The following is a 26,809-nucleotide window of genomic DNA, read 5'->3' on the forward strand; positions in this document are numbered from 1 at the left end:
AACTCTTGCCCTGCGGGGTATACTTATCCCTTTCCATCACTAACGTAAAGGTCACCGAATTGTGGTCACTGTTTCCAAAGTGCTCACCTACCTCCAGATCTAACACCTGGCCTGGTTCATTACCCAAAACCAAATCCAATGTGGCCTCGCCTCTTGTTGGCCTGTCAACATATTGTGTCAGGAAACCCTCCTGCACACATTGTACAAAGAACGACCCATCTAATGTACTCGAACTATATCTTTTCCAGTCAATATTTGGAAAGTTAAAGTCTCCCATAACAACTACCCTGTTACTTTCGCTCTTTTCCAGAATCATCTTCGCCATCCTTTCCTCTACATCCCTAGAACTATTAGGTGGCCTATAGAAAACTCCCAACAGGGTGACCTCTCCTTTCCTGTTTCTAACCTCAGCCCATACTACCTCGGAAGAAGAGTCCCCATCTAGCATCCTTTCCGCCACCGTAATACTGTCCTCGACTAGCAGCGCCACACCTCCCCCTCTTTTGCCCCCTTTTCTGAGCTTACTAAACCCCGGAACCTGCAACAACCATTCCTGTCCCTGCTCTATCCATGTCTCTGAAATGGCCACAACATCGAAGTCCCAGGTACCTACCCATGCTGCCAGTTCCCCTACCTTATTTCGTATACTCCTGGCATTGAAGTAGACACACTTCAAACCACCTACCTGAACACTGGCACCCTCCTGCGAAGTCAAATCTGTGCTCCTGACCTCTATACTCTCAATCTCCCGTACCCCAAAACTACAATCCAGGTTCCCATGCCCCTGCTGAATTAGTTTAAACCCCCCCAAAGAGCACTAACAAATCTCCCCCCCAGGATATTGGTGCCCCTCAGGTTCATATGTAGACCATCCTGTCTATAGAGGTCCCACCTTCCCCAGAAAGAGCCCCAGTTATCCAGAAATCTGAATCCCTCCCGCCTGCACCATCCCTGTAGCTACGTGTTTAATTGCTCTCTCTCCCTATTCCTCATCTCACTATCACGTGGCACGGGCAACAACCCAGAGATAACAACTCTGTTTGTTCTCGCTCTGAGCTTCCATCCTAGCTCCCTAAAGGCCTGCCTGACATCCTTGTCCCCTTTCCTACCTATGTCGTTGGTGCCAATGTGGACTACGACTTGGGGCTGCTCCCCCTCCCCCTTAAGGACCCGGAAAACACGATCCGAGACATCACGTACCCTTGCACCTGGGAGGCAACATACCAAACGTGAGTCTCTCTCACTCCCACAAAATCTCCTATCTGTGCCCCTGACTATTGAGTCCCCAATTACTAATGTTCTACTCCTTTCCCCCCTTCCCTTCTGAGCAACAGGGACAGACTCCGTGCCAGAGGCCCGTACCCCATGGCTTACCCCTGGTAAGTCCCCCCCCCCCACAAGTATCCAAAACGGTATACTTGTTACTCAGGGGAACGACCGCAGGGGGTCCCTGCACTGACTGCTTCTTCCCAGTCCCTCTTACAGTTACCCATCTATCTCCAGTCTTTGGTGTAACTACTTCCCTGAAGCTCCTATCTATGACCCCCTCTGCCTCCCGAATGATCCGAAGTTCATCCAGCTCAAGCTCCAGGTCCCTAACACGGTTTTTGAGGAGCTGGAGTTGGGTGCACTTCCCACAGATGAAATCAGCAGGGACACTGACGGCGTCCCTCACCTCAAACATTCTGCAGGAGGAGCATTGTACTGCCTTCCCTGACATCACCTCTAGATTTTAAAAAAAACAAGAAAAAGAAAAAGAAAGGAAGAGCTTACCTGATATTCCCTCAAACCCTGCTGCCACTGAAAGGTAAGCAAATTTAAAGGCTCTCACTCACCTTCACGACAGGCCCCTGCTCCCGCTTCCCAACAACCGTGGGTTTTTTTTTGGTTAGAGGAGGAGGTAGGGTGGGAAACACTGATGAAGTGTTTCAGGTTTAACTGTCACTTGACAACAGCCCCTCCACAAACCACCTTCAAATTAGGCTGACTGCACTGCACGTATGCAAATTTCCCCAGAACAGCTGATCAGTAGCTCTGCTCTGCTGCCCTCTGCTGGATGCTTGCCTTCACTCAAACTCCTTGGGTCTCCTTCGCAGGTTCACCTTCAAATTAGGCTGACTGCACTGCACGTATGCAAATTTCCCCAGAACAGCTGATCAGTAGCTCTGCTCTGCTGCCCTCTGCTGGATGCTTGCCTTCACTCAAACTCCTTGGGTCTCCTTCGCAGGTTCACCTTCAAATTAGGCTGACTGCACTGCACGTATGCAAATTTCCCCAGAACAGCTGATCAGTAGCTCTGCTCTGCTGCCCTCTGCTGGATGCTTGCCTTCACTCAAACTCCTTGGGTCTCCTTCGCAGGTTCACCTTCAAATTAGGCTGACTGCACTGCACGTATGCAAATTTCCCCAGAACAGCTGATCAGTAGCTCTGCTCTGCTGCCCTCTGCCCTCACCCGAATTCCGGGTGAGAGGAGTAGCGTTCCATTATATAAGGTAAGGTTAGAAAGTCCAGTGAAGAGTGGTGAAGTGGTCGTAGGAGTAATAGATAAACTATCTTTTCCAGGACTACAGTTTATCTTGGGTAATTATATAGCTGGATCGCAGGTGGGAGTGATGCCTACTGTGGTTGATAAACCTGTGGAAAATCAGACAATTGAAGTGTTGAAGGACGAAAATCCTGGGATTTTTCCAGACTGTGTCGTAACAAGGTCACAAATTCACAGGTTAAGACAAGAGGAGAAATCAAAGAGTGAAGATGAAGTTGCAGTGCAATTATCAGAAACGATTTTTCATCAGATGGTTGAAAAAGAACAAGAACAGGCGGAGGATGAGGTGGATATTTTTAGTTCAGGAAAATTGGCGGAGTTACAACAGAAAGATGTAGAAATAAAATGGATATATCAGAAAGCATGTACGGAAGAGGAATCTGAGAGTATACCAGAGTGTTATTACCATAAAAGTGATGTCTTGATGAGAAAATGGAGACCTGTACATATGCAGGCGGATGAAAAGTGGGCAGAAGTTCATCAAGTAGTATTGCCAGTAGGGTATAGAAAGGAGGTGTTGCGAGTTGCACATGAGGTACCAATGGGAGGTCATTTGGGAATAAGGAAAACTCAAGCTAAAATCCAGAAACATTTTTATTGGCCTGGACTACGCAAAGATGTAGTTAAATTTTGTCAATCATGTCACACATGTCAAGTGATAGCAGTGATAAAAACCAGCGCCCTTAATACCCATTCCAGCATTTGAGGAACCTTTTACAAGGATCCTAATCATTGTGTAGGACCGCTTCCTAAAACAAAAAGTGGGAATCAATATCTTTTGACTATAATGGATGTGTTTCCAGAGGCCATTCCAGTACATAATATTACAGCTAAAAAGATTGTGGAGGAGTTACTTAAATTCTTTACTAGATATCGACAACCCACAGAAATTCAATCGGATCAAGGATCGAATTTTACTTCAAAGTTATTCAAAGAAGTTATGGATAGCTTCGGAATAAAACAATTTAAATCAACTGCGTACCATCCAGAATCACAGCGAGTGCTAGAAAGGTGGCATCAGACATTAAAGACAATGTTGATGGTGTATTGTCAAGATTATCCAGAGGATTGGGATGAAGTAATTCCATTTGTATTGTTTGCAATTAGGGATGCACCTAATGTGTCTACCAAATTTAGTCCTTTTGAACTAATTTTTGGTCATGAGATAAGAGCACCACTTAAATTGATTATGGAAAAATTGGTGGGTGAGAAATCAGAAATTACATTATTGGATTACGTGTCAAATTTTAGGGAACGATTAAATAGAGCAGGTGAATTGGCTCGACAACATTTGAAAGTTGCACAAAATGTGATGAAACCGGTAGCGGACAAGATATCCAAAGTTCATGGTTTTGTTAGTGGGAATAAAGTTTTAGTGTTGTTACCAGTGGTAGGTAAGCCTTTAAAAGCTAGATTTTGTGGACCATATCAGATTGAAAGGAAATTAAGTGAGGTGAATTATGTGGTTAAAAACACCAGATAGAAGGAAGATTTACCGAGTGTGTCATGTGAATATGCTTAAAATGTACTTTGAAAGGGGAGGAGAGAAAAAGGAAGTTTTAATGATTCTAACTCAAAGTGACAAACCAAATCCAAATGACTGTGAATTAGACATACCTCAAATTAAATTGGAAAATGAGGATGTTCTTAAAAATTGGGATGAATTGTTAAGTTACCTTCCAGAGGAAAAACGAACTGACCTGAAAGAGTTATTGATATCACATGGGCAAGTTTGTAGAGATAAATTGGGAAGTACTAAAATGGCTTTACATGATGTAGATGTGGGAAATGCTGTTCCTATCAAACAACATCCATATAGACTTAATCCTTTAAAATTGGCACAGGTTAACAGAGAGATTGAGAGAGTGCTGAAAAATGGCAAAATTGAAGTGGGTTGCAGCCAATGGAGCTCACCCATAGTGATGGTACATAAACCAGATGGTACCCAATGGTTGTGTGTGGACTCTTATCCTATTCCACATTTGAAGGATTGCATTGAGAAAGTGGGACAATCTGCTTTATTTCCAACTTCCAGACATGGAAAGAACATTTAAAGCATCGTATGGAGTTCTTCGATCGACTTCAGGAGGCAGGTTTGGTGATGAACCTAGCCGAAAGTGAATTTGGATAAGCCCAAATCACTTTCCTTGAGGAGTTTCCGATACCCTCAACACGAAGGGAAATAATGCGATTTCTTAGCATGAGTGGATTTGATCGAACCTTTGTGCAAAAGTTTTGTGGCGTGATTACTCCACTGATGGACTTGCTAAAGAAACGTCAAAAATTTCAATGGACAGTGGACTTTCAACAAGCATGTGACTGCCTGAAAGCTGTGATAACGAATACTCCTGTATTGGAGAATTTCAAGGGACTCTGATCAGATTGAATTGAAGTATCTAACTTTAAGGAGAATTGCCGAGACATAGAGGAATGGATGGATCGTGCATTGACTTTCTTGTTCAAAGAGACTGTCAATCGAGAAGGATTTTGGTTGGAGGAAGAAGAACGGGAAAGATGGACTTTATTATTATGCCTGTTTGCGTGTGTTGTTTTTTTTGTGAAACGAAAAAGTATATTTACTGTGTACATTTCTTAGTGGATGGTGCAAAAGTGAAAAATGAAACCATCTTGAAGTTGATGGTTTCTTTTTTTTCTTGGGGGGAGGTGTCATGTGAGAGTACCTTTAAGAAATGGATGTTTAAGCAATGTACCTTTAAGAAATGAAGCAGCTCATATTACTGAAGTGATGTCAGAGTGTGGGTGTAGCTGGGATTTTAGCTCAGCCATTTTGCAGTGTTTAGGTTTTCTGTTTTGAGGAAAAGAGCTTGGGTGTGTGTGTTTGCAGTGAGCTGGATCTGCTGTGATCTCTGCCATGAAAGACTATCTCTGAATCATTTGGGTGATTTAAACTCATAGTAGTAATGACTTTAACCTGATGTGTTTCTGTTGTTAAAGGTGAAGTCTTTTGGAGGTTTGAAGGAACATTTTTAGGGATTATTTAGTTGTGTATTATTTTCGGGGTTATCTTTGAAGTAAGGGGTGTTAAGTGATCCAATGTTTATTTAAAAGGTTAAGTTGAATTCATGGAATAAACATTGTTTAGTGTTTAAAAACCCACGTGTCCATAATTGCAATACCACACCGTGTGCTTCAAAAGCAACAATACATTAAAGGGGGAGTTTGTTTGAACTCCATGATACATTTTGGGGTTCTGAAAATGCCTCTCCCATAACAGTATATATTTACTCTTGTAAATATGGCGTTTCTGCTTTAAGCAGCCGACAAACTTTTTTAAAAAGTGGGATGTCATAATATGCACCCATGCACATCATGAGGTAAGAGCAGGCAGTGACAGACACCCAATCAATGTACAGAACAGAACACGACCAATCACAAGACAGGACACCAGAGGGTGGATTCCACCTATAAAACACACAAGGCATCAGCACTCTGCCTCTTTCCACTGGTGATAGCTATAGAACATAGAACAGTACAGCACAGAACAGGCCCTTCGGCCCTCGATGTTGTGCCGAACAATGATCACCCTACTTAAACCCACGTAACCCGCATACCCATAACCCAACAATCCCCCCATTAACCTTACACTACGGGCAATTTAGCATGGCCAATCTACCTAACCTGCACATCTTTGGACTGTGGGAGGAAACCGGAGCACCCGGAGGAAACCCACGCACACACGGGGAGGACGTGCAGACTCCACACAGACAGTGACCCAGCCGAGAATCGAACCTGGGACCCTGGAGCTGTGAAGCATTGATGCTAACCACCATGCTACCGTGAGGCTAGTGATAGTCAGGGTGTACAAATCATTCAACACCTCCTACACGTGGATCAGAGCTTGCCTGGTCTAGATAGTTAGCTTTAGTTACTTACGGTAGTAGAGAGTCAACCCACAGGCAGCTGTGTGTTTTGTTACTAGAGTTCAATAAATCTCATTGAACCATTCGTTTGGTGTATACTTGATCAGTTAATTGCATCGTGTGCAATCCGTGTTGCCCCAGGGTGAACAACACAACAGTATTTGTTGACAACGGTATTTTGGCCAGAAAGTTCTCTTCCTCGCCCTCTTGAAATATTGCCATGGATCTTAATTTCTACCTGAACACATAGATGGGGCCCTCATTTTATCTTCTCACCAAAGGCAACCCCTCAAACAACAGATATAGGAACAGATGTAGACCATTCAGCCCATCAAGCCTGTTCTGCCATTCAATGTGATCATGGCCTTGCATATTATATCATTCATTTTTCTATAATTATTCAACTGTCTATGTAAAAAATAAGATCCAATATCATGCTCCATGCTTTCGAGGGAAAGAGGAAGAGTCTTGTGGAAATATATTTTAATTCCCATTTTACAAGGATTTAATTTAAGAAACAGAAAGTGGGGGGGGGCAACATTCTCCATTTGGGAGACTAAGTGCTCCCACTGGAGTAGAATTGCTCCTGGTCTCCGCTGGCTCTCTGATGGCGGGGAGCTTGTGAGATTCCGTCGGAATCCAGGTATCGAGCTGCCGTTTTGTGCGGGTGGCCCGATACCAAGGTCTGGTGGTGATCTGCCTTCCTCCCAACAACACAAATCTTGCTCCCCATTCCGCTGTCAAGTAGGGGCATTCCCCGTCCTCCATCACCATGGGAATAATGGGTCATTCCCCCACAGCACGTACGCATGAGGGTGACCCGACCCCCCCCAACCATCAGAACTCCCCCATCAGACCCAGAATGGAGACCCCCCCATCAGCCCCCAACAGAGACCCCCACGTTAGACCCCCAACAGAAACCCCCTCCATCAGACCAAACAGATACCTCCAACAGAAACCCCCCATCAGAACGAAAAAGCAACCTCCAACAGAAATCCCCCAACAGAGCATGTTGGGTTCTGTTGGGGGTCTGATGGGATAGTCTTTGTTGGGGGTCTGATCGGGGGTTTTCGTTGGGGAGGTTTATTTGTGTGGTGTCTCTGTTGGGGGTCTGACTAGGACTTTTCATTGGGGTCCTCGTGGGAGGTCTCTGTTGGGGGTCTGATGACAGGTTCTGATGGGGGCACCATTTGCGTTGTTGTGGAGAGGGGGCCCTCTGATGGACTTGGGGGCCACCTACATTACACAGTTACCCCCTTGACGGTTCTTGGGGTCCATCGCGTCAGGGCCATTCTTGGAAATGCCTGCATCATCCATAGCCACATGAATCCCCGCCGAGAGACCTCGAGCATTATGAGGGTGTGGAGAATCGGGCTTTCAAGCCCCTTAATCAGATGCAAATGGATGCAAATGAGTATTGTGCAGCCAGCGTGGGGATTCTAGCTCGCTGTCGCCGCCAGAGAGGGACCAAAGCATTGGAACGGGAATGGCACCTGTTTTTAGCCCGATGCTCGATTCTCAGCCAGATCGAGAACCCAGCTACCAGCAGCAGTCAGCGGAGAATCCACCCCAGGATTTTAAGTTTGTTATCTTAGACATGTTATTGTGAGCTCACTTGAGCACAAAGACCCTGTCAGAGGAATGGAGTTGGAATACAACTTTGAAAACCTTCAAATTTAGATATTCATTGGGTGATTTTCTCCATTGGCTGATGCCGGAATGGGGAAACGCCAAAATCGTGGCCGACGCCGGTTTCACGCCAAATCACAATTCTCCGTCGCCTCAACAATGATGTCAATGTGTTCCAGAGCGTACATACAGTAAGCACTGTTGGCATATCATACGTGGGCCTGGTATTCTCCAGAGCCTCCACGATCTGCGCCTCCACTGGGCCAAATGCCCGACGGTGAGGCACACTTGTGGTTTTAAAAATTGTGAAACAGACACCATGCTGCTGAGGGAGAGGAAGGGGGTGAAGAAAGTGCCCAGCACTGCCATAGTTTGCTGACAGTTGTGCCGCTGTCCAGGGGGGCTTCGGCCAGGCCAGCGGAAGTAGCAGGGGGGCCCAGGAGGTGGGCTTTGGAGTCGGGGTGGACGGGCACGGAACATCATTGTCGCAACCTGCAAGGTAACCATTCAGCTGACTGCCCACTGTGAACTTCGGGCCACAGGTCGTATGAACGCACTCCAGCACAACCAGTGCCATCTTGTTGTCTGGGATGGTGTGTGTTGGGAGTGAAGTGTGTATATGCGGCTGCAGCTTGTCGGCCTCCTGAGAGCCAATGGCAAATCCAGTGAATGAGCGCCATTTCTCATTGGAATCGATTGTGTTCCACGTGCCGCGAGTGCTAGCCCCTCAAGGGTCGCTGAATCGGCTCTGGTGCGACGCCAGTTTTTCTGTGGTGGAAGTCCCTGAATCCTGCCACAGCATCAACACTTAGTCTCAGGAACGGAGAATCCAACGAATGATCTTTTATTGAGATTTTTAAAATCCCAAATCCCTATAAATCATTGCCAGAGATTGGTTATAAGAAAGGATTACACCGGCCACAACATGTGCTAAGGGTTCCTTTTACAGTATTCTATTACACGTCTGGATATCAGCAATTGTTTTTCAATGCCTTGTCATTTGGTGCTTGCAGGTTGTGACTGAGACAGCTGAAGAAACACAGGTTGGAGAAGTCAGCGGAGAGGGATTTGGAATTGGACAAGCTCCGGCATCAGCTAAAGCCAAGAAGTTAAAATCCAAAAAGGGCAGAGATCAAATTGGGTTAGAGGATTTATGTTTTTATAAAATTGCATTTATCTTTTTTCATTTCATTTTTTCATCTTTCTGCTTCCTGAGCAACGTGCTCAGGCAAAATTTTTGCATAATATTTTTGTGCCGCCACAGCCTTCCTCTTCGAGCAATCATTCTAGAATCCTATAGCATAAGACAAGGCAGTTCATCCCATCATTCCTGTGTCAGCTCTTTGAAAGAGCTATCAAATGAGTTCCACTCGCTCACTATGGTAGTCACCACTGATGTAAATATTAGGTGATTTGTGGTAAGGCCCCTGTACTACAGGTACGGAGGTAGTTCCCTGCCTGCTGGCTCCGCCCAGTAGGCGGAGTATAAATATGTGTGCTCGTACAGCAGCCATTTCGCCAGCTGCTGTAGGAGGCCACACATCTTAGTGTAATAAAGCCTCGATTGCATCCAACTCTCGTCTTTGTGTAATTGATCGTGCATCACTCACTCTTTCTGCAGAGCCTTGCAAATTTTATTGGACCAGATTTTGTTGTAGAAATGCATCTAGTGGACTCTACCATTAGTTAGACTCTCCCATAATGCCAAATTTTCAACATTTTTACAGTTTACAACAAACGCACAACCCCCCCCCCCCCCCAACTCATTAGGCCCCACCCCCAACACTGCACACTGGTTTCCGATTTCTTTTTTTCCCACCCCTCTCTCAGCAGTCAATGGTAACCAACTCCCCAAAATGCAAAATAAACGAACCCCAACTATTGTAGGACACACACTCGCCCCCTGAGAGCAAATTTCACTTCTTCCAGGGTAAAAACTCCAGGGTAAAGTCCCCCCGCTACACCGAGGCACAGGGTGGAGAAGCTGACCTCCACCCCAACAAAACCCACCTGCGAGCAATCAGCAAGGCGAAGGCTAAAACATCTGCCCCGCCCTCGCCTGCAGCTCCGGCCAGACCGACACCACAAATATGGCTTCTAGGGGACCGGGCACCACCCCCACATGTAGAACCCGTGGAATGGTACTGAACACTGTCCTCCAAAATCTTTGCAGCTTCGGGCAGGCCCACATGTGCACATCCTCCACCCCTTCGAACAGCTGACTCATCCTTGACTTTATAAGGTAGGCCCTGTGTACTAACTTCAGCCTCAGCATCACACATGAGGTTGAGGCATTTACCCTCCGCAGCACCTCACACCACTATCCCTCCTCCAGCGCTGCCCCAGCACTTCCTCACACTCAGTCTTAACCCCCTCCAGGGACACTGTATTCTCCTCCAAAATCCTCCCATAAATCACCGAGTCGACCCCCCCCCCCCCCCCCCCCCCCCCCCTCAAACCCCCCCCTACTGACAGCACATCCTCCAACAATAAAGCAGGCGCTATCTGGAAGGTTGGGAAGACCTTCCTCGCAAAGTCCTACAGCTGCATATAAAACTCACAAATTGATCTCCCAGAAACTGTTTGTTCATTTCCTTGATCCTCCACTCTTCGCATCCCAGAAACTTTGCATCCATCCTCCCCGGCTCTAACCCATGATTCCCCCTAATCAGCATCCCCCCAACCCAGCTCCCAACCTAACATGCTGCCTCCAGATATTCAGTGGCCACCACCACTGGACACATTGAATACTTCCCTGGAGCCATCAGGAGTGATGCCGTTGCCAGTGAGGCAACCCCGACCCCCTACAAGAGCCCACCTCCATCCTCACCCACAAAGCCTAGCCCCGCTCCTGCCTGCCATTCCCTCTGCATTATCACCTTCCTAATCATAGCCACCTTTCCCGCCTGAACAAACAAGGAGATCAGCCTGTCCACACCCCTAAAAAAGGACCTTGGACGAAAGACCGGCAGGCACTGAAATAAGAATCGTGGAATAATATTAATCTTTACTGCCTGCCCGCCCGCCAATGACAGAGGAAGATTGCCCCACCTTGACAAATCAGCCTTCACCCTCCCCACCAAGCTAGTGAAAGTGAACTTCCGGAGACCTACCCAATCCTGGGCCACCTGCAACCCCAAATGCCTAAAGTGAGGCACTGCCAGATGAAATGTCAGCCCCCCCCACAGCCCCAGCCCCCCGCACCCACTCTCGGTGTGGAGACCTTAAAATTCACACTGTTCCCTAAATTCAACTTGTTCCCTGAAAATGTCCCAAATCTCTGAAGCAACTCCATTATGCTCTCCACCGAAGAGCTCGGCTCCGAAATATACAACAACAAGTCATGAGCATGTAAGGACACCCTATGCTCCATCCCCCACTATCCCCTTCCACAACCCCGAGCTCCTCCGCGCAATGGCCAAGGGCTCTATAGTCAATGCAAACGGAAGGGGGGAATATGGGGCATCTCTGCCTCATACCCTGAATTCATATTATTTGTGCACATGCCCTCCATCGGCCCCTTGTACAACAGCTGCCCCCACATCACAAACTTTGGTCCAGTTCCAAATTTGTCCAACACCGCCATCGAACAATTCCATTGCACCTGTTCTAACACCTTCTCCCCATCTAACGCCACCACCACCTCCATCTCCCTTCCCTCTGCCAGAGAAAGCTCCAGATTCAACAGCCTCCTCACATTTGAAGACAACTGTCTTCCCTTTACGAACCCCATCTGGTCTTCCCCAATCACCTTTGGAAGACACCCCTCCAACCTTAGCGGCAGCACTTTTGCCAATATCTTGGCATCCACATTCAACAGGCATGTGCGACCCACGCTCCTCTGGATCCTCGTCCTTCCTAAGCAACAACGAGATGGAGGCCTGCCCCATCGTTTGAGGCAAGACACCTCTGTCCATCGCATCCTCACACATTCCCACCATCAATGGCACCAGTCTATCCTTAAATGGCTTATAAAATTCAACCGAAACCCATCTAGCCCTGCCGCCTTCCCTGTCTGCATTCTCCTGATTGCCATCGTTACCTCCTCCACCCCCATCAGCTCCTCCAGCCCTGCCGTCTCCACCTCACCCAACCGACGGCGAAACCTCCCCCATGCAATTGAACCCCACTACTCAGTCACCTCCACTATCTAGTCACAGAAGCTCCAGTCCGCCAACAACCCCACATCCATCCTCCACCCTAGCTTCTGAGCTTCCTCCCTTCTCCAATATCACATCCATCCAATGCAGGGCATGATCCGGCATCACAATGGCCGAATACTCTGCCCTCTTAACTCAGACCAAAAGCGCCATTCCCACCACAAAAAACTCAGTCCATGAGAACACCTTGCGCACTGGGGAGAAAAACAAATACTCCTTGTCCCTCGGGGGTACAAATCTCCACATATCCAGCCCCCCATCTCCCTCATGAGGCTGACCAACACCTTTGCCCACCCCCCCGCCCCCCTCCGGCGTCAGCAAAAGCACTTGGACAATCCAATCCGGCGGATTGGAAATTACAAACGTGACACCACTGTTTAAAAAAGGAAGTAGGCAGAGAGTGGGTAATTATAGGCAGTAAGCTTAACTTCAGTAGTAGGGAAGATGCTGTAATCTATCATGAAGGAAGAAATAGCGAGGCATCTGGATAGAAATTGTCCCATTGGGCAGACGCAGCATGGGTTCATAAAGGGCAGATCGTGCCCAACTAATTTAGTGGAATTATTTGAGGACATTACCAGTGCAGTAGATAACGGGGAGCCAATGGATGTGGTATATCTGGATTTCCAGAAAGCCTTTGACAAGGTGCCACACAAAAGGTTGCTGCATAAGATAAAGATGCGTGGCATTAAGGGTAAAATAGTAGCATGGATAGAGGATTGGTTAATTAATAGAAAGCAAAGAGTGAGGATTAATGGGTGTTTCTCTGGTTGGCAGTCAGTAGCTAATGGTGTCCCTCAGGGATCAGTGTTGGGCCCACAATTGTTCACAATTTACATCGATGATTTGGAGTTGGGGACCAAGGGCAATGTGTCCAAGTTTGCAGACGATACTAAGATGAGTGGTAAAGCGAAAAGTGCAGAGGATACTGGAAGTCTGCAGAGGGATTTGGATAGGTTAAGTGAATGGGCTAGGGCCTGGCAGATGGAATACAATGTTGACAAATGTGAGGTTATCCATTTTGGTAGGAATAACAGCAAACGGGATTATTATTTAAACAATAAAATATTAAAGCATGCTGCTGTGCAGAGAGACCTGGGTGTGCTAGTGCATGAGTCACAGAAAGTTGGTTTACAGGTGCAACAGGTGATTTAGAAGATAAAGATAGATAATTTTTTGAAGAATAAAGGGATTAAGGGTTATGGTGTTGGGGCCGGACAGTGGAGCTTAGTCCACAAAAGATCAACCATGATCTCATTGAATGGCGGAGCGGGCTCGAGGGGCCAGCTGGCCTACTCCTGCTCCTAGTTCTTATGTTCTTATGTTCTTATATCCACTCTTGGTTCCAGCATTGTGTAGCAATCCTCCCCCCCGCCCTCACTATCAACTCCAGGGTATCCAGATCTGGAATGGCACCCAATGTTCCCTTCATGATCCCATTTGGGGGCCTATACGCATTCCAGCGCCACCAGTCTCCCCTCCAATGCACCCGTAATGATCACGTAACTGCCCCCCTGATTCGCTAATAACTTCTCCATCTGAAACCTCACCCGCTTGCCCACCAAAATTGCCAACTCCCAGAACCTGCAATCAAACCTCGAATGAAACACCTGGCTCACCCGTCCCTTCCTAAGCCTCATCAGGTCCTTCACCCTCAGATGGGTCTCCTGCAGCATCACCACATCGGCTTTTAAACACTTCAAATGCGCAAAACACCAGCTCTTTTCACCGGTCTCCATAACTTCCTCATGTTCCACATCACCATTCTAACTGGGGATCTCTCACTCCCCTGCCCCTCCTATCCGCCATCACCATCACCCCAGGCACTGCCCATCCAGCTGGACCCGTCCCCATCCTCTTGTTACCGCCAACTCCCTCCCAGAATCCCCCATCCACTTCCTCTTACAAACACATGACCCAGAATCGATCCCCTCCCCCCACCTTTCACAGGTCCATCGAAACCTGCTCAACTAGGCTCCAATGACCGGGCCCCTCCTCCCACCACAATCCCGTTCACTAGCTAACCTTCATTTGCTAGTGCTGTGACCCCTGCCAGAGAACCCCCCACCTTCCTCCCCATCCCCTCCGCAGTATCCCGGCCCCACGTTTCCAAAACCCACCTCCCACGAACCAAGAAACAAAAAAGAACCATACCCACAAAGAAAACCCCAAAACACATGTGAATAAACCCCCCCCCCCTCCCCCTTGAGAGACAGAATCATAGAATCTATAGTGCAGAAGGAGGCCATTCAGCCCATCGAGTCTGCACCGGCCCTTGGAAAGAGCACCCTACTTTATCCCTATCCCCGTAACCCAGCAACTCCACCTATCCTTATGGATACTAAGGGACAATTTAGCAAATTTAGCATGGCCAATCTACCTACCCTGCACATCTTTGGACTCTGGGAGGAAACCGGAGCACCCAGAGGAAACCCACACAGATTCGGGGAGAAAGTGCAAACTCCACACAGTCACCTGAGGCCAGAATTGAAAGCGGATCCCAGGAGCTGTGAGGCAGCAGTGCTAACCACTATGTCACCATGCCACCCAACTGATAAAAAAAACCCTAATTTATCACAACTCCAGTCCATTTCGTTCCACGAATGCTTCTGCCACCTCTGGAGTCTCGAAGTAGGGTCCCTATTTTTGTACGTCCCATGGCGGTCCATGGAGTAAACCACATCAAATCAAACCTTACTGCAATACAACAGAGCCTTGGCCTTATTAAATGCTACACACCTCTTGGCCAGCAGCGCTCCAACAACTTGATAAATTCTCACCGCATGGTCCTCCCATCTGCAATCGCAATGATCCTTTGCGCACTGTAAAACTCTTCTTCCTGAAAGTTGTGGAAGCACATAATGATTGCATACGGTTGTTCACCAGCACGGTGAACGACCTGTGCGCATAATCCAGCTCAGGAGGGATTACCATTTCCCCCCCCCCGCCCCCCCCCCCCCCCCCCCCCCACCCTCCCAACCATTTTCCAAAACCACTGTAACATGAAGTTTCTCGGGCTCGGGCCCTCCAGATCATCCGACAACCCAACCACCGTAAAGTTCTGCCAACAAGACCGATTTTCAAAGTGATCCACCTTGACCCTCAATATTTTGTTATCGGCCGCCACCCTTGCCAGCTCCCCTTCTAGGGACGCGATCTGATCACTCTGCCCAGCAGAGCTGCCTCCACCTCTTCCAACTCCATGCCCTGCACCACCTCATCCACCTTAGCGAAGGCCATTCGAATCGAGGATATCGCTATGTCAATCGCTTTCTCATGGTTCCCCAAGACCTACCGCCGTAAATTCTGAAGCTCCACTGCCATGATCTCTGCAGTTAGTGGCGTGGACCCTGACGCCGCTTTCGGCTCTCCATTTGTTTTCCAGTCAGGACTCTCAAAGCTTCCTAATTCGACACCAATTCTTAATTTTTCTGCTGTCTGATCCGGTATTTTATGGGCATCCCTTGGTGTGGGATACTAAACCCATCAATAAAAACAAAGTTGAGACCAAATTTCCTCCAGAAATCGGGTGAAAAGGACTTAAATAAAGTTCTCTGGTGGGAGCCACCTCATGTGCGACCTTTCCCCTATATGTCACCATCAGAAGTCCCCGGCTTTATTTATTGGTGCTCATCAGTCCCCGATTGTCTCTCGCAGGTCCCAGCCCCGACTCCCAGGACAAGTATATATTTCCTGAGGTGAGCAAAACTGCAAACAATACTCCACGTATATGTCCAATAAATAATAACATGCAAGCTACTGAGGCTAGAGGGCTAATGAGAGGCCTTCCAGCACAAGCACATTGGCAGGCCCACTGGTTGAGCCTGGAGCTGCAAATTCTTAAGGGAGAGAAAGAAGCCCCCTCAATCTGGTGGCTTCCTCTGAAAAGCAGCTGGTCACAGCTGCCTGACCATGAATGTGGAGGGACAACCCCTCTATTTGCCACCCTTTAATCTGTTTATCTTCTCTTTATTTTTAACCTAATCAATTTCTCGACTGCCTCCACAATGGTAATAGTTACTTGTCAATGCCAGAGAAGTTGATTGGCAATAGTTAACAATGATACTTATACCTGTAGTGACATGACTTAACTTTCTTTGAAAATGTCATTTCCTATCTACAACACAAATACTGCAACTTCACAACTTTCAATTAGTGTCAACGGTGAGGCAGACAACAAATGGTGTATCTCTCTCTGAGACACTGTGATGAATGTAGAAACTGCAGATATATTGTATTATAAGTGTTTGGTGAAGTAAGGGTTAAAAGCTTTGGTTAGAGTGTGTTTGACTGCTGCAGTCATGCTTGTAAACAAATCTTGGTTTGAAAGATAATAAAGCTTTTAGGAGCCTGAGGTACAATTAACCATCCTAAAAACTTGGGCTCATGCAATTTTGTTTTGAGTAAGAGGATTCCCTAGGGAATTAATAATGTTCAAACTGGTGAAAGGACATCATTGCTGGGTGGAGTTAAGGCATAAGGCATTTTGTGAAAGTATTTTCAGTTGAGTTCTGATCTGGCGGAAGGTGTGCACAATGAAAGAGCTCTGTTCTCGCTAGAAGTTAGTTTAAAGAGATTGACCATATTTAAAGCAGTGCAGACTTGTCTGAGGACAAGGGGGAGCTGAAACAAGCCAGTTGAAAACAGCTAATGAAGACATCCACCCAGAGTTTCTGCAGGTGTTCGGACCAGAATCAGATCTGTTCCGTAAAGCTGTGTCAAGAGATATCTTTCTCAAAGAATAACTCTGTAAAGCAAATGTTACTCTCTGCCAATGGTATTTATGGTGGGTTGAGAGGTGAGATGGTTTATTTTCTTGTTGTTTAAGTGGAAGTAAAGATAGCAGTTAAGTAGTCACTGTATTGCGTAGTATTGTTTATGATGTAATTGTAAGCTATTTTCAGCTGTGATGTTAAAGGTTTTTTTGTTAGTAATAAAGTTTGTTTTAATATACCATATCCCTATTTCCTCGTGCAATCACTCCTGGAACAAAGTATCCTTTCCTCATAGTCTTACAAAATTAAAATAAAATTTTGGAGCTTCAGTCCAGTATCCTAGCCACTGTTAGGGTCTGGTCTGAGATCATAATAAACAGAAATAATCTTAAAGTCAATAAGTATCAATGATGGAAGAGGAGGTATCTGGATCAGTATCTGTCAGCATCAAAACTTTACTGCGTAGAATTACTTTCAAATTTCAGATCTGCTAATAGATGAAATTCTAGGTAATTTATCTTTAAATCTGAACCTTTTAGAGTAAATCTTATTTCTTTTTTATTCATGGGATGTGCGCATCTCCAGCAAAGCCAACATTTATTGCCCATCCTTAATTGCCCCGAGAAAGGAATAGTGAGCTAGCCTCTTTAGCAACTGCAATCAATGGCATAGGTACACCTATTGTGATATTTAGCAGGAGAAGGAGGTGCTCCTGAAGAGGTCTTAGAAGTTGCTGCATCTTGCAGATCAGATGGTACACATTGCTGTCACAATGCGCTTCTGGATCAGAGTGTGAACCTTTAAGTTAATCATGGGGTGCCATTTATGTGGGGCTTTGTTCTAGAAAAGATGGTGTCAAATTATTTGAGTGTTGCTGTAGCTGCACTCCTGCAAGAAAGTGGAAAGTATTCTGTCACACTCCTGACGTAAGTCTTGTTGATGTAGACAGCTTTGGCAGTCAGAAGGTGAGATACTCACTGAAACATTCCCAGTCTGTAGTAGTGATGTTGTAGTGGACACAACATTTATATGGCTGGTCCAGTTAAATTTCTTGTCAATGGTGATGCCCAAAGAGTGGATAGTGGGAGATGTAGTCATGGTAATACATTTGAATGTCAAGGGAAGATGGTTTGATGCTCACTTGTTGGAGATATTCATTGTCTGGCACTTGTGTACCATAAATGTTATTTGTCACTTATCATCCCCCAAGCCTGGATATTGGTTGGGTCTAATTTCATTCAGCTGTAGATTGCTTGATTATCTGAGGAGTTGTGAATGGTGCTGAACACTTTGCAGTCATCAGTAAAATTCCACACTTTGTCCTTATGATGGAAGAAAGGTTCATTGATGACATAGTTAGAACTCAGACACTGCCTGAGGAACTCCTGCGATACTGTCCTGAGGCTGAGATGATTGGCCTCCAACAACACCACCATCTTTTGTGCTTGGTATGACTCCAGGCAGTGATGGTTTCCAACCCCTTCGCCCATCCACCCACCATTGTTCTCATTGATTTAAACTTTATCAGGGCTTCTAGATGTCATTTCCAGTCAAATTCTGCCTTCATTTCAAGGGCAGTCACGCTCTTCACCTCTGGAATTCAGCTGTTTTGTTTGGACCAAGGATGTCATGAGGTAATAAGCTGTTGTCCTGGGAGAATCCAACTGAGCATTGCTGAGTCAGTTATTGGGAACGGCTGCTTGACGGCACTGTTGACCTCACCTTTCTCAACTTTGCTGATGATTGAAAGACTTTAGTAAATGTCTGCCTGTTTCTGATTATGTTGATGCTTACGTTGTGTTTTTACGCTAGCAATATAAAGAAGGAACGAACTTCCATTGGTGGAAAAGATGCCGAATCGGTTTTATCGACGAAAGAACATCCTCTTCGCCCTCCAGCTGCTGAGAAAGATACAGCACCGAGAGAACACGATGTACAGAGTGCTGATTCTGCACAATCAGAATCAATTGTCAAATTGGAAGAGACCAAGCCCAGGTAAGCAAAGGGGTTTCCAGGCAGACTTTAGTGTGAGAAATAGAAGTCAAGGGTTCTGAGATCAAGAGAGTTAACAGGATAACTCTCCTCTTGTAATGATATTTGACACTGCATAATTTAATTGGCATGGGGAATGGAATCATACAATCCCTCCTGTGCAGAAGGAGGTCATTCGGCCCATCGTGACCCTTTGAAAGAGCACCCTATCTAGGCCCAATCCCCCACCCTATCCCCGTAACCTCAATTAGGGGAAATTTAGCATAACCAAACCACCTAACCTGCACATCTTTGCACTGTGAAAGGAAACTGGAAAATCCAGAGGAAACCCATGCAGACACAGGAAGAATGTGCAAACTCCACACAGTCACCCGAGCTTGGAATTGAACCTGGGTTCCTGGTGCTGTGAGGCAGCAATGCTAACCACTGTGCCACCCCAATAGTCGTTAGCTTGACAGAGCAGCAATATTCAGCAAGCAGTGGTGGGAGGTTGGTGGGTGGTGTGGTGACAGTTAGGGTAGGGGAGCTCAAATCTCCAGCCTGGATCTTCTGAGCAGGCACAATAATAGCCGGATTGCCACTGTACTCGAAAATCCTCTCCCATTGCTGTGCATTTCTTCCGGAATCTTCTGATCCTGGCTTTCACTGAAATGTTCAGTACAGCACCCATCAGGGAGCTCTGACAGAGTGGAGTAAAGTCAGGCAGAAACAAGACATTTCCATGTCGGTGCAACATTGAGGGCCGAAGGGCCTGTACTGTGTTCTATGTTCTATGTACGCCTGTTTTGTAACACTTACTGCCATATTATAAGTTTAAAGGCTCAGTCTTGAATGTTAGTGAATGGACGAGTGAGTAAATGAGTGGTTGAGTGACTGAATGGATCAATATGCTAGGGTGAGTCAGTAGATGGGTCAGTATGTGGGCAGGTGGATGTGTTGCACGTTTTACTTGAGTGTATTACGCGTTTATTGGAGTGTATTAACACGCCTCAGTTTAAAGGCCGTGTGCTTAACACTGCTAGGGCTCTGTATGTGTAATTTCAGCTCAGGAGTCGCCAGGTGTCGTATATAAACACCTCACAAGTATCCCAAGGTCAGGTTCAAAGTAATAAAACTATACACCGATTAGTAAGTTCCAACGATCAATATTTATTATACAAATATAATAAATACGCATGCACACGCTAAAGACTAATACCTATTTCTACTATTAAACGACTAAATACTTATCTAAGTGGGAACCAGCAAGGTCAGGGGACAAGGCCTTTGTTCCTTTCTGGGCTGCACCTTCTGTTCGTTATTAGTCGAGTACTGTATAAGTTCACGTAGCGAGCGTCGTTTTGGGACTTACTGAACGATGGCTGGTGCTCAACGGCTGGTGATGGAAGACAGGATCTGGAGACTGGAGTCGAAGTCGAAACAGCAAGCCGGAGCAACAAAACAGATCAAGCCGGAGCACGAACAGATCAAGCCGGAGCACAAACAGATCATGCCGGAGCACAAACAGACAGGACCATGTGCGGGGTCTATCTTTATAGTGGCCCCCAATGTCCGTGCCTTTTCGGGGCGGGCTTTACCTGCCATGCATCGATTGAATCATTTCCCAATCGATGCCTCACAAATCCCCCAATTTGGGGGTCTCTTCTCGATGGGTGGGGCGGTCTCTAGGGTCTTTTGTGATGGATACTTCTGGTGCCGTTTTGTCTGGGCGTCCACTCAAAGTATCCATTCAAAACCAAATGTTGCTATTATGTGTGCCCAGATCTGGATTGCCTCATTAATATGCAAAGCGTTTTGCTATTAACACCTTTGGTTGAGATCTTCCACCTGGCCATAAACTAGTTTTGCTACGTGCAGAATGCTAATTAGTCTTTGCAGACTGCTTGTCCTGGCTAAACTGCTTTCTCCCTGCAGTCTTAGCAGTTCTCCATTTTGTTAGCCCAGTGTCCATCTTAGGTGGCTACAGATGAATGAGAACTCAAGTCGAAGGGTGGAGTCAGATTGGCAGGGTGGTTGGAGTATAGTCAGATGGTGAGGTGGTAACGGTGGATTGGATGATAGTTGGGTCAGGGGGGTAATTGGATCAGGTAGGAGGGATAGTTTGAGAGTCAAGGGGGTGATTGAAATCGTTTTTAGAATTACCAAGATATTAGACTAGGTTTTAATCTTTCTAAGTAAGTATCACAGTACTATTTGAAGTTCCCGAATCTCACATAGTATTTGTGACGCAGGAGAATTGCCCAACAGAAGTTTAAACTTCCCAGGCAATTTTCACACAGGTCCATTCATCAGAACTTCTGCCAGATCCCAGTGCACATCTTCAGTCGTACATCTGGTCTCCGATTACCAGAGACCAGAAGACATGGCCCTCTGGGTATTCCCTGGGTTTGGAGGGGAAGCAGTGGAACCCAGGTTTTTCTGGAGGTTTGGGGTGGTGAGGAAAGAGCAGCAGAGCCCAGATTTCCACGGGATTTGGGGTAGGAGGGATGAGGGAGCAGAATAGTCGAAGTTTCACCAGTGTTTAGTGGGGAGCAAAGTAGCGGAGCCTGAACATCCGCTGGTTGTAGTGAATCACATCCGGTTTTCAGTAATCATGGCCTAACCATGAGGGGCCTGAGTAGCTTGGTGTTGCTGCCAAGTGTGTGTTGTCACAGTCTAGCATGCTGATGTAGTGAGTGAGTGTAATATGTTACACTCCCAGTTGATGTTATAACTGGTCGGGACGATCCCAGAATGTTACCCTGGCTCAAAAGACAGGGGCCGGGATTCTCCGAGCCACCGAGTCCCGCGGGCGTGGTTCAAAACTGGTACCACCCGGCAGGAGCCTTTACCCGCGACCAATATGGACGTCCTGGTTGGGGGGGTGGGGTGATCTGACTCCGGGGGGGGGGGGGGGGGGGGGGGTCTCCACGGGGTCCAGGCCCGCGATCAGACGCTTCTGATCGGCGGGCAGCCGCAATCTGGAGGGGGCCTACGTCCTTCCGCGCGGGCCCGCTGTTCAGTCACCGCCATGTTGCTCCGTGCCAGCGTGGAGACGGCAGCCACGCACACAGCACACCGGCGCCGTTCTAGCCCCCTGAAATCCGGAGAATAACTGGGCCAGCAGAGTCGCTGGAAGACTTCCTGCGTGACTTAAAAGCCCTTGCTCGGGACTGCAACTTTCAGGCTGTAACGGCCTCCCAGCATATGGAACTCGCTGTATGTGATGTATACGTTGCAGGGCTCAGGTCTAACTATGTGCGCCAGCGATTACTTGAGAAAGGGGCCCAGAACTTGGAGGACAGGGTAGAGTTAGCTACGACTATGGAGGTCGCGTTACGCAGTCTGAACTCATTCCCCACGGACCAAGCGACCCCATCGTGGGCCCCCGACCAGCGACTGCCCCAGGCCTGCGCCGCGCGGCCACCCACCCACTCTGGAGCGCCAGCGTGTCATTTTGTGGCCAGCCCCAACACCCATGGCAGCACTGCCCGGCCCGCAACGCGATCTGCAGCAGCTGCGGTCGCAAAGGACACTATGCCCGAGTATGCCTGGCAAAATCGAAACTTTCTAACTCACCCGCAGCCCAGAGCACTCGCCTCCCAAACACGCAGGCCCGCAGACCCTGCCGACCCAGCGTGTCTGCCGACTCCGCCTCCACCCGACATGTGCGACTCATGGGGGCCGCCAAGCGGCCGGCCATGTGCGAGTCATGGGGCCACCATCTTGGACGCCATCTTCCTCGCCGCCCGCCACATGCGATCCACAGGGGCGGCCATCTTGGCCATCAACCGAACCGAACCTCGACAACTACGACCTCAGCGGACGATCATCATGGGGCCACTCCATCACTGCTGATCGAGCCGCCGACTACCCGCAACTCAACGCAGTCACGTTGGACCAGTCACGTCCGAAGCACCTCCAGAGGTCGATGATGTCCGTTAAAATCAACGGGTACAGGACACCGTGCCTCTTCGACTCCGGGAGCACCGAGAGCTTCGTACATCCTGACCTGGTAAAATGCTGTTCGCTCCCTCTCTTTCCTGCACGGCAAACTATCTCCCTCGCCTCGGGCTCACACTCGGTCCACAAACAAGGGCGCACTGTCGCGACCCTAACGATTCAGGGGGCTAGCTACTCTAATTTCCAGCTGTACGTACTCCCCGACCTCTGCGCCCCACTCTTACACGGGCTCGATTTGCAATGTAATCTCAAGAGCCTCATACTCAGCTTCGGCGGACCCCTACCTCCACTCACTATCTGCAGTCTAGCGACACTAAAAATCGACCCCCCTCCACTCTTCGCTAATCTCACTGCTAACTGCAAACATGTAGCCACTCGCAGCAGGCGGTATAACCTGCAGGACAGGGTATTTATTAGAGCCGAAGTCCAGCGGCTCCTACGTGAGGGAGTCATAGAGGCCAGTAACAGCCCCTGGAGAGCTCAGGTGGTGGTCGTCAAGACCGGGGAAAAGTTCCGGATGGTGGTTGATTACAGCCAAACCATTAACCGGTTCACGCACCTCGATGTGTACCCCCTCCCCAGAATTGCAGACATGGTCAATCAGATCGCCCAGTACCACATATTCTCCACGGTGGATCTGAAGTCTGCTTACCACCAGCTCCCAATCCGCCCGGAGGACCGCCACTACACGGCGTTCGAGGCAGATGGCCGCCTCTTCCGTTTCCTCCGGGTCCCCTTTGGCGTCACGAATGGGGTCTCGGTGTTCCAACGAACAATGGACCGAATGGTGGACCTGCGGGCTGCGGGCCACGTTTCCGTACTTGGACGATGTCACCATCTGCGGCCATGATCAGCAGGACCACGACGCCAACCTCCACCGATTTCTCCAAACCGCCCAGAAACTCAATCTCACCTACAATACGGAGAAATGCGTGTTCCGCACTACCAGACTAGCCATCCTCGGCTATGTCGTGGAAAACGGAGTCCTGGGCCCCGACCCGACCGTATGCCGTTCACGAACTGAAGATGCGTTTCCAATATTTGGACTTCTGAGGCAGGACTGTGCGGTATTAGAACATAGAACAGTACAGCACAGAACAGGCCCTTTGGCCCTTGATGTTGTGCCGAGCAATGATCACCCTACTCAAACCCACGCATCCACATAATTCTTACAACTCCCTCTCCTTCACTGTCCCAGGGCCCTCAAGAGGTGCCTGGGATTCTTCTCTTATTACACCCAGTGGATCCCCCAGTATGCGGACAAAGCCCGCCCACTATTTAAGACCACACTCTTCCCACAGTCAGCTGAGGCCCGCCAGGCCTTCAACTGCATCAAGGAGGACATCGCCAAAGCCGCCATGCGGGCGGTGGATGAATCCGTCCCTTTTCAGGTGGAGAGCGACGCCTCAGAGGTCGCTCTCGCCGCCACTCTGAATCAGGCAGGGAGACCAGTAGCCTTCTTCTCCTCGACCCTCTCCGCTTCGGAACTTCGACACTCCTCAGTCGAAAAGGAAGCTCAAGCCATTGTGGAAGCCGTACGGCACTGAAGGCACTACCTCGCAGGTAGGAGGTTTACCCTCATCACCGACCAAAGATCGGTTGCCTTCATGTTCGACAACTCGCAAAGGGGCAAAATAAAAAACGGTAAAATCTTGCGGTGGAGGATCGAACTCTCCACCTATAATTATGATATCATATATCGACCGGGGAAGCTCAACGAGCCCCCAGATGCCCTGTCCTGCGGCACATGCGCCAGCGGGCAAGACAACCGCCTGAAGGCTATCCACAATGACCTCTGCCACCCTGGGGTCACCCGGCTCGCCCACTACGTCAAAGCCCGAAATCTGCCTTTCTCCACCGAGGAGATAAAAGCCATCACCAGGGATTGCCCGATCTGCGCGGAGTGCAAACCGCACTTCTATAGACCAGACAAGGCCTACCTGGTAAAGGCTTCCCGGCCCTTTGAACGCCTGAGCATCGATTTCAAAGGGCCACTCCCCTCGACCAAGCGAAACGTGTACTTTCTTAACGTCATCGACGAATTCTCCCGCTTCCCTTTTGCCATCCAGCGCCCCGATATGACCTCCCACACAGTCATCAGAGCCCGGCACAGTGTCTTCATCCTGTTCGGTTTCCCTAGCTACGTACACAGTGACAGGGGTTTGTCCTTCATGAGCGACGAGCTGCGTCAGTACCTGCTCGACAAGGGCATCGCCTCGAGCAGGACTACCAGCTACAACCCCAGGGGGAACGGGCAGGTGGAGAGAGAGAACGCGACGGCCTGGAAAACCGTCCTACTGACCCTCCGGTCCAGGAATCTCCCGACCTCCCACTGGCAGGAGGTCCTCCCCGACGTGCTCCATGCTCTTAGGTCCCTCCTATGCACCGCCACCAACCAGACCCCTCATGAACGATTATTTCTTTTATCTAGGGGCACTACCACGGGGGCTTCACTCCCATCCTGGTTGAGGACCAGTTCTCCTCCGGAAGCACGCCCGGACACACAAAACAGACCCGCTAGTAGAGAGAGTGATACTGCTTCACTCGAACCCCCACTACGCCTTTATTGAACACCCCGACGGCCATCAGGACACCGTTTCCCTCCAGGACCCGGCGCCTGCAGGACCCACCACCACCACCGCCGAGGTACCCCTCGCACTACACCCCACCCAACCCCCCACGCCCTGCGCCCCTGCGCCTATAGGTTCCCTGCCCACGCTCGGCACACCTGCGCCAATAGGTTTCCTGCGCCCCCCTTCGCTCGTCGCACTGGTCAGGAATGAAGCTCGGACCAAAACACCCCCGGAGTCCACCCTCATACCCACACCGATCGTCACTACCCAGCAACCCGAAGCCGCTGCAACCCCGGTGCTCCGCCGATCCCAAAGGACAACTCGGCCACCGGACCGGCTCAACTTGTAGAACCGTCACCCCCGCCGTACTTGATTATTTTACAGGGGGTGAATGTGGTGAATTCATACTGTATTGTAATTCACACTGTGTTGCATTGCATTGTATTATGTCCTTGTGGGCTCTGTATGTGAGCCGTTGCGTGACTCTGCCCATAGGGGGAGATGAGGAGCTTGTACAGGGCTCCACCCTTGGCTCCGCCCATGGCTCCTCCCATGGTCCCTCCCACTACCGGAAGTATAACGTGCTGCAGCCGTGAGCCTGCTCTCAGTTCTTCTGGTCGCAGGCAGGCTCAGTTGTAAGACTATTAAAACCACAGTTTACTTCCAATCGTGTCTCTAGTGAATTGATGGTCACATCAGTACACATGTAAATATATAGACACCGGCATCGGGTGAAGCATACAGGAGTGTAGTATTAATCTGGTCAGTCCATAAGAGGGTTGATTCGGGGTCTGGTAACAGTGCGGAAGAAGCTATTTTTGAATCCATTCGGGCGTGTTCCCAGACTTTCGTATCTCCTGCCCAATGGAAGAAGTTGGAAGAGTGAGTAAGCCAGGGGGGAGGGGTCTTTGATTATGCTGCCCGCTTTCCCAAGGCAGCAGGCGGTATAGATAGAGTCAATAGATGGGAGGCAGGTTCGTGTGATGGACTGGGCTGTGTACACTGGGCCGAGCAGTTGCCATACCAGGCTGTGATGCAGCCAGATAGGATGCTTTCTATGGTGCATCTGTAAAAATTGGTAAGAGTTAATGTGGACATGCCGAATTTCCTTAGTTTCCTGAGGAAATATAGGCGCTGTTGTGCTTTCTTGGTGATAGCGTCGACGTGGGTGGACCAGGACAGATTTTTTGTGATGTGTACCCCTAGGAATTTGAAGCTGTTAACCATCTCCACCTCGGCCCTGTTGATGCTGACAAGGGGTACTTTGCTTCTTGAAGTCAATGGCTAGTTCTTTAGATTTGCTGGCATTGAGCAATAGATTGTTGTCGTTGCACTACTCCACTAGGTTCTCTATCTCCCTCCTGTATTCTGA

At 48.5% G+C, this 26,809-nt stretch overlaps 1 protein-coding gene across 2 annotated transcripts in view; it reads left to right on the forward strand.

Moving 5' to 3' along the window:
• kif9 (kinesin family member 9) overlaps positions 1-26,809 on the forward strand; it is a 200,068-nt gene that overhangs the window by 135,935 nt on the left and 37,324 nt on the right. For both annotated transcript variants that reach the window (XM_038808916.1, XM_038808917.1), the window contains exons 15-16: positions 9,069-9,196; positions 18,743-18,925. In XM_038808916.1, the coding sequence (XP_038664844.1) occupies positions 9,069-9,196; positions 18,743-18,925 (311 nt within the window). The remainder of the gene's footprint in view (positions 1-9,068; positions 9,197-18,742; positions 18,926-26,809) is intronic.

Source organism: Scyliorhinus canicula, chromosome 10 (genome assembly GCF_902713615.1).
Source record: "Scyliorhinus canicula chromosome 10, sScyCan1.1, whole genome shotgun sequence".
In the NCBI taxonomy this organism is placed as follows: Eukaryota; Metazoa; Chordata; class Chondrichthyes; order Carcharhiniformes; family Scyliorhinidae; genus Scyliorhinus; species Scyliorhinus canicula.